The sequence below is a fragment of the Salvia hispanica genome, chromosome 3, assembly GCF_023119035.1.
Source record: "Salvia hispanica cultivar TCC Black 2014 chromosome 3, UniMelb_Shisp_WGS_1.0, whole genome shotgun sequence".
NCBI lineage: Eukaryota > Viridiplantae > Streptophyta > Magnoliopsida > Lamiales > Lamiaceae > Salvia > Salvia hispanica.
In genome coordinates this window covers 5,143,447-5,152,003 of record NC_062967.1, presented here as the reverse complement: position 1 = coordinate 5,152,003, position 8,557 = coordinate 5,143,447, and the positions used below count along the sequence as shown (strand labels likewise).

Below are 8,557 nucleotides of genomic sequence, written 5' to 3'. Positions count from 1 at the left end.
TTAGCAGCTATTATCATTCCAATGTCTGATTTAGCAAAATAATATACACAATCTTGATTTTATTGTAATTTGGTGAATATTTTTAGGTAGAATATATTTCATAAAATGTGAAAATGTATAAAAATATTATATATGGTTTTAGGATAAATTAATCTTTTTTTTATTAAAAAAATACAAAAAGTACATAAAAAATGTGAAAAATTGCAATATTAAAGAACTTCTCATAATAATTTTTAAAATTACAAATATGTAAAAATGAAAGTTTAAAGAAAGTCGACTCACAAATTAAATACGTGTACTGGAGCTAGTATAAGTCTAATTTGGGAAATGGGTAATTCATAATTTGGGAATCTAAACTTTGATATAAGTAGGGTTTATCGGTTTGCAGCTAAGCGAGAAAGGAAGCTTTTTGGCATGTCTAGGTAAATTTTGAGATGATTTGTTTCAGAGCTTATTTATTTGATACTATAACGCGCCATTGCTTGGAGTATATTTAGGAGAAAGTTTGAGCTGAATTAACTTTTAAGAGGTTTACTAAATGAAATATTCGAATATTTGACGGTAATATGTTTAGGTAAATTTTGAGTTTGATTTTATGGCTGGGAGGTTTTGATTTTGTCGATTGTGATATTATTTGTTGTTGCTTTGAATATATTTATGTAAACGTTGAGTTTGATTATGTTTTGGTGGTTTTATGGCATGAAATATTCTTGGATTTGTGATAGAATGTGTTATTGCTTCGAGCTGATTTTCAACTCGATTATGTCTCAGGGTTTTGATATTTTGAATATTAAGAGATGGAAAACCTAAAGCGTTTACATCGCGACATACTACGAGAGTTACCGGATATGTTAATATTCGACATATTTTGGAGGTTGCCAATGACAGATGTGGTTAGGACATCTCTTCTATCCAAAGGCTGGAGGAACTTTTGGACCACTTCCCCCTTTCTCAATTTCGATAATCGTGCTATGTTGTTTGGTGATGATAGTAAGCTTCAGAATTTTGTTAATCGGGCTTTGTCATGCTGGAATGGGAATAGGGTATTGAAGTTCAGGTTTCATTCGCGTCATAAGCTTGCAAGTTCAATGTTTAGCGATGTTGATTTGTGGGTGAATTTTGCCGTAAGAAATGGAGTGGAAGAATTTCATTTACATGTGTGGTGCAATTCTGTAACAGGTTGGCGTGGTTTTGACGGTAAGGAAGTTTACCGTGTGCCACTGTGCCTCTACTCATGCTCATCCCTAAAAGAGTTATCACTCCAATCTTGTAACTTAGAGATTGATGGGAATGTGCAGTGGAATAAACTTGAGAGTTTAACGATTAAGGCTTTTAGGGTCACTGCAAATCTGATTAACCAAATATTGTCTGCTACTCCTCATTTGAAAGTCTTTGACTTGACTTACGTTGACAAAGGTGGAAACTTGAGTATCCAATCTACTAGTTTGAAGGAGCTGTCTATTTTCAAGTACTTTTTGGCCGCGGCTGATTTATTTGTGGTTTCGGAGCTGAGAATCTGTACCCCGAATCTTGAAACATTAGAAATTAGTGGATTTCCATATAAGAAGTATTTGCTGATGGATGTCTCATCTTTGACACGTGCATTTCTTGATTCAGTGCCATCAGACCATTTTTTTCAGTTTGGGTTGTCTAATGCATTGAGTCAAATTCTTCCAAGCATTCAACATGTGGAATACGTTGCATTATCAGACTGTTGCACCAAGGTATGGTTTCTTTGTGTTAAGTTTAGGACTTACATTTATTGTAGATGAACGGTGAGGAATAATTTGTATGTAGTGATGAGACCAATTACATGATAGAGAAAATTTCACCAAAATTCTTGTGATTTGTAAGTTAGTATTGTAATATCCATAAATCATAAGGAATTAGCGACATTCTTTTATTCCTACAGCTTCGCTTTGTAGTGCCTCTATCTTGTTATGAATATGATCAAACTTATTTGTTGTTATATCAGGAGATTGGAGCTATGAAAACGAAATGTGCGCACTCAGCTTTTCTGAATGTCAAATCCTTGAAACTTAGATGTTGTTTATATGACTACAAACAAGTAATAGGTGCTCTAGAGATGTTCCCTCAGTTGAATAGATTAGTCATTGAAGACGAGAAAGGAAACAGCCACCAAGATGACACTGAGTCACTCAAGTTTGAGGCAAATCTCCCCGAGTCTTTTCTTCTTCGGTTAAGGACAGTTGAGGTTACTTGGTCTGAGGGTTACGGCGTATTTCCATTGATTGAGATTCTGTTAAAATATGCGAGCAAGCTAGAAAAGATTGTTTTCCAATTAAATGAAATCAAGTCTCCTGCAACATCAGATTCCTTGTTTTATGTGTCAGAGAAACTGCTCAGGATGCGAAGATCTTCTTCGTCTAACTGCAAGATTGTTCTCACCAAGTTACGCCCTTCAAGTCATTGGAACAACTCAGGTAACTAAATGATAGTCTTGTTTGACAGGTAATTACTAGCTATTGTCGTACATTTCTTTCAAATATCAATGGCTTGTCCCGGGAGGGAAGCTAGGTTTCCCTCTCTCGTGTTCGACTTGCTGTGCTGTGTCAACTATGGTTTCGTTTTTGGATTGTATATTTGCTTATTCAGTGCAGTACAGAGCAATTTTACATTTTTGGAGTAAGCTAATACTGTTTTCATATGAACTAGCACACTTGTTTACTTTCTTATGTGACAAATGAAAACCAATGATTAAACTTAGAATGTCATTTATGTAGCTTTGATGTCTGATGCCAAGGTAATGTTCATAGATTTTATTACCAAATCCATACGGAACAGATTGAAAAAGCTGAAGTTCATAATATTATAATCTTTCAACAAATTAGTTACAGCATGTTAACAAGTTTTGCTAACTTCAAGATTCTCCATCTCAATTTCTATTGCACTGTGTATAGCATACATAGGAATACTCTTTGATGAGTCCGGACGTAAATTTAATTTAAACTGAACAAAATTTTATATTATATTATCACCATTGTATTTTTGAAAATAATACTCACATCTTTCGACAATTAGAGCCCTATTTTACCATTTCGATCCATCTGTTACAGGTGTATCATTTCACTTGAATTATGAACGCTAAGTAGACTTCATATTCTATTAACTTATTTCAATAAAGACTCAAATTCCAATAATTTTTCTAATGACATTTCTTCAAATACATGTATAAAAAAGTGGACTCATATTTTATAGTGAAAAAAAGTACATAAAAAATGTGAAAAATTGCAACATTAAAGAACTTCTCATAATAATTTTTAAAATTAGAAATAAGTAAAAATGAAAGTTTAAAGAAAGTCGTCTCACAGATTAAAATACGTGTACTGGAGCTACGAAAGAAGAGAAATTTTATTATTAGGGGTTAATTACGCTGACCTTTCGAAATTAGGAGTTAATTTCGCTGACCTTTCAGAATATGAGGTCGAGGCGTGCGTATTTTTCGGAATAAGAGATTTTTGATTTTTTATCTTTTTTCTATTCTTTTTTTCCTATTATTTATTTTCCATCATTTATAAGTGGACTAAACTACCCTTTTCATATTTTTATTTAAATTCTAAATCAACAGAATCATCTTTCATATTTTTTCGTATATTCTAAAATATCAAACAGAATCATATTTCTGTTGAGAGACGCCAAACTCCCGTCTCTTTTACTCTAGAAAACCAGACGTGCCTCCACCTATTTCCTCTACCGTGCCTCCACTCTTCCCCCTTTGTTGCTTCTTTGCCTTACTCCAGACCCATCTCCACCCTCCTCGACGGGCGCCTCCGCCGTTTGCCGCCTCCGTCTCCACCCTTCTCTTCCCGCCGTCTCTTCAATCCAAAATAATTGTGATTCTGTAAGAAACCTATAAATTCATATATTCATATTTTCTGTATTCGATGCATATGAATATACGTATATGAATATTTATTGTGTTTGTCCACATATACAGTGTACATATATTTGTTTAATATTCCATATACACGTATAAACTGTTTCAAAAAGTGAAGAATGCATGCAATTGAAAAAATTTAACTTATTTGTGTTGTAGCTAATAAGTTTAAACTTATTTGTGTTTTACAATCACTTGCTTGTTTAGGCAATTGAAAAATGTAACATACATTTATTTGAGATTTTGTGCTAGAGCATAATACATGTATATATAAATACGTTTGTATGTGCAAGAGTAGAATACACACATATATACATTTGTTTGCACATATATATTTGTTTGGAATTTTGTATAATAAAAAGTTTTGATATATAATTCTTTTATTATTCGGTAGGATGGATCACATGGATGAAACTGATATTATTGATCGGGACAGTATAGAAATTACTCCACTTGAAGAATCACATATTAGTGCTCCTGAGAGCTTGATGGATGAAGAAATAATGTTTGCATTTGTTGGTCTAACCTTAGAGAAACCTAGTGATGCAGCAGTAGATGGAATGAATTGTGGTCCAATTGTTGATGAGGTAATGGACATACCAGTTGATGACCGTATTTTTAATGAAGAGAATATATTTTATGATATGGATGACCCTCCGATGGATGTTGGAACCATATACACAAATATGAATGATTTTAGGAAAGCAGTGAAGCAACATGCTATAAAGACTCAGTTTGAACTAGGAACAGAGAAATCCAACCCAAATTTGTTCAGGGGCTTCTGAAGCTGAGAGTTTCCCATGGTCAATTGTTGCTAGGTGGATGAAAAATGAAAAGCATGTCTAAGGTATAATATGCTGACTTGTTAATAATATGTACTATTGATGTAACTAATATATTTGTTCATTTTAAAATGTGTGCATTTTGTAAGTTGAACTAATATTTTTATGTCCCTGGGTCAGGTTTTTTTGAATAAAGGTGAGCATTTTTGTTCATCCACTGGTAGAGTAAGGACGAAGATGGCATCGTATCATTGGGTTGGAGAAAAGACAATTCCTTTTTTAAAGAAAGATCCAAACATGGGAACAGCAATGCAAAGAGTTTGGTCATAGGGAGTCATCAGCTAAATGTGTCTTTAATGGAACAAAAAAAAGGTAATTATTTGGATTGCATTTCCTCTTAATTTTATTATCTCAATCTTATTTTTGTTTTTGCTTCCTTGAGTTGCAGGAAGAGTCATGCAAAGGGACGACCGTTAGGTGGGATGCATGCCAGTACATGTCAAAGGCAAGGGGTAGTTGATGAACCAATGAGGTATCAAGAATTAAATATGTATAACTGTTACATTGAGCCAACCGTTTTTGTATAAATTGACATTAATATCAAATGTTTTTAGCCAAGTGAATTGTAGCATGGACGTGGAGGAAAGCCTAAACCTAGAAGACGTGCATATTTTTGTGGATGATAATTTATTTTGAGGAACTAAGCTTTTGAAGAACATGTTCATGGATGACTTATACTTTTGTGGAAGTATTTTGTGGATGATCTATGTTTTTGTGGAAGTATTTTGTGAAACTATGATTTTGTGAATCCATACTTTTGTGGAAGTATTTTGTGGATGATCTATGTTTTTGTGGAAGTATTTTGTCAAACTATGATTTTGTGAATCTATAATTTTGTGGAAGTAGTTGTGGAAGAGGAGTTTTGATGGTTGCTTTTTTATATAAACATGTTTTTTTTTAGATTTTTTGAAAAAATACTTATTTGCAAATAAATGATTCAGGATGGTATACGAATAAATATTGCCTACTTTTTCACATAGCTTGTTAGTTAATAGGAGTAGTGATGATAAATTGTCTATGTACACACACAAAGACAATACAGAAAAGAGAAGATATTCAAATTAATATTATTATATTATTGTATATGCAAAAGATTAAAAGAGAAGATATTCAGAAGATTGACAAATCTCGTAAATTATGCGGCTGCTTTATTAGAGTTTAGGTGAAAATATGAAGTAGTTTAGTCCACTTATAAATGATGGGAAATAAATAATAGGAAAAAAGAATAGAAAAAAGATAAAAAATCAAAAATCTCTTGTTCCGAAAAATACGCACGCCTCGATCCCATATTCTAAAAGGTCAGCAAAATTAACCCCTAATTTCGAAAGATCAGCGTAATTAACCCCTAATAATAAAATTTCTCGAGAAATAAAAGTCTAATTTGGGAAATGGGTAATTCATAATTTGGGAATCTAAACTTTGATATAAGTAGGGTTTATCGGTTTGCAGCAAAGCGAGAAAGGAAGCTTTTTGGCATGTTTAGGTAAATTTTGAGATGATTTGTTTCAAAGCTTATTTATTTGATACTATAACGCGCCATTGCTTGGAGTATATTTAGGAGAAAGTTTGAGCTGAATTAACTTTTAAGAGGTTTACTAAATGAAATATTCGAATATTTGACGGTAATATGTTTAGGTAAATTTTGAGTTTGATTTTATGGCTGGGAGGTTTTGATTTTGTCGATTGTGATATTATTTGTTGTTGCTTTGAATATATTTATGTAAACGTTGAGTTTGATTATGTTTTGGTGGTTTTATGGCATGAAATATTCTTGGATTTGTGATAGAATGTGTTATTGCTTCGAGCTGATTTTCAACTCGATTATGTCTCAGGGTTTTGATATTTTGAATATTAAGAGATGGAAAACCTAAAGCGTTTACATCGCGACATACTGCGAGAGTTACCGGATATGTTAATATTCGACATATTTTGGAGGTTGCCAATGACAGATGTGGTTAGGACATCTCTTCTATCCAAAGGCTGGAGGAACTTTTGGACCACTTCCCCCTTTCTCAATTTCGATAATCGTGCTATGTTGTTTGGTGATATTAAGCTTCGGAATTTTGTTAATCGGGCTCTATTATGCTGGAATGGGAATAGGATTTTGAAATTCAGGTTTCATACGCATAATCACTTTGCGAGTTCAATGTTTAATGATGTTGATTTGTGGGTGAGTTTTGCCCAAAGAAATGGAGTTGAAGAAATACATTTACATATGTCGTGTGATTCTACAATATCTAGGAGTAATTTAGATGGTAAGGAAGTTTACAGTGTGGCACCGTGCTTCTACTCATGCTCATCCCTAAAAGAGGTGTCACTCGAATCTTGTAACTTGGAGATTTATGGGAATGTGCAGTGGAATAATCTCAAGTGTTTGAAGCTGGATGGATTAAGTGCCAATGCGGATGTGATTTTCACCAAATATTGGGTGCTACTCCTCAGTTGGAAGTCTTTTGTTTGAAATATTTTCACAAAGGTGGAAATTTGAGTATCCAATCTACTAGTTTGAAAGAGCTGTCTATTTTCAAGTACCTTTATGACGACGAAGATTTAACCTTGGTTTCGGAGCTGAGAATCTGTACCCCGAATCTTGAAACATTAGAAATTCTAGGAATCCCATATAAGAAGTATTTGCTGACGGATGTGTCATCTTTGAAACGAGCAGTTCTTGGTTCGTTGCCTTTTGATTTAGGCCATTATTTGCAGGTTGGGTTGTCAAACGCATTGAGTCAAATTCTTCCAAGCATTCGACATGCTGACCACGTCGCAATATCAAACTCTTGCATCAAGGTCTGGTTTCTTTGCGTTTCCTTTTATTGTAGATGAATAGTGAGGTATAAATTTGAATGTAGAAATCAGATCAATTGACTAATATCAAGGGCACTCTTGTTTGTCTGGTGTCGGTAGTGTTTTTGTGCTATATTTGTCATGGCTTCGTTGTGTTTGATCAAGTAGGTTTTGCTCAATATGTTATTAGTTGCCATGCTTGTGATTCGTATGTTAGTATTGTAATTTCTAGGAACTAATGACATTCTTTTATTTGAGAGAATTGTGCATGCATCTTTCTTGTTATGAATATAATCAAACTTATTTGTGGTTATATCAGGTGCTTCGAGCTATGAAAATGAAATGTGCGCACTCAGCTTTTCCGAATGTGAAATCCTTGGAACTTAGGTGTTGTTTGCATTACTACAAACAAGTAGTAGGTGTTCTTGAGATGTTCTCTCAGTTGGAGATATTAGTTATGAAAAACAAGAAAGAAGACGGCCACCAAGATGACAACTGAGGTTACTATACTGTTTATTTCCATTGATCGAGAATAAGGTAAAATACGCAAGCAAGCTAGAAAAGATTGGTTTCCAATGAAATGAAATCAAGTCACCTGCACAATCAGATTCTTTGTTTTTGGTGTCGCAAAAACTGCTGGGGATGCAGAGATCTTCGTCTAAGTCTTACTCAGTTACGCCTTTAGTCATAGGAACGCCTCAGGCAACTAACTGATAGTCTTGTTTGACGGGTAATTACTAGCTTTTGTCGTACATTTCTTTCGAATATCAATAACAACAGTATGCTTATTAGGGGAGGAAAGCTAGGTTTCCCTTTCTTGCATTCGACTTGCTCAGCTGTGTCAACTATGGTTTCATATATAGCACACTTGTTAACTTCCTTACGTGACAAATGAAAACTAATGATCAAAATTAGAATGTCATTTATGTAGCTTTGATTTCTGATGTCAATGGTAATGTTCATAGATTTTATTACCAAATCCATACCGAACAGATTGAAAAAGCTAATGTTCGTAAAATTATATTCTTTC

General features: G+C 33.8%; 1 protein-coding gene and 1 long non-coding RNA gene across 7 annotated transcripts; both read left to right on the top strand.

Moving 5' to 3' along the window:
* The first annotated feature begins 337 nt into the window (after positions 1–337).
* LOC125213025 (putative F-box/FBD/LRR-repeat protein At1g78760) lies at positions 338–2,638 on the top strand. 5 transcript variants are annotated; one of them, XM_048113372.1, is made up of 4 exons: positions 338–422; positions 772–990; positions 1,180–1,724; positions 1,976–2,638. In XM_048113372.1, exons 2-4 carry the CDS (start codon positions 798–800, stop codon positions 2,450–2,452), a joined length of 1,215 nt encoding a protein of 404 aa, XP_047969329.1. In that variant the 5' UTR covers positions 338–422; positions 772–797; the 3' UTR covers positions 2,453–2,638. The 5 variants fall into 5 exon arrangements, with proteins under 5 accessions (XP_047969329.1, XP_047969331.1, XP_047969327.1 ...); XM_048113374.1 differs by having other exon boundaries at positions 772–1,197; positions 1,618–1,724; XM_048113370.1 differs by having other exon boundaries at positions 772–1,724; positions 1,976–2,000; positions 2,076–2,638.
* A 3,514-nt stretch (positions 2,639–6,152) lies between these two features.
* Positions 6,153–8,335, top strand: LOC125217052. 2 transcript variants are annotated; one of them, XR_007175555.1, is made up of 5 exons: positions 6,153–6,223; positions 6,573–6,855; positions 7,097–7,216; positions 7,447–7,530; positions 7,847–8,335. It is a non-coding gene; the product is annotated as an uncharacterized LOC125217052 (long non-coding RNA). The 2 variants fall into 2 exon arrangements; XR_007175553.1 differs by having other exon boundaries at positions 6,573–7,216.
* Positions 8,336–8,557: the final 222 nt, after the last annotated feature.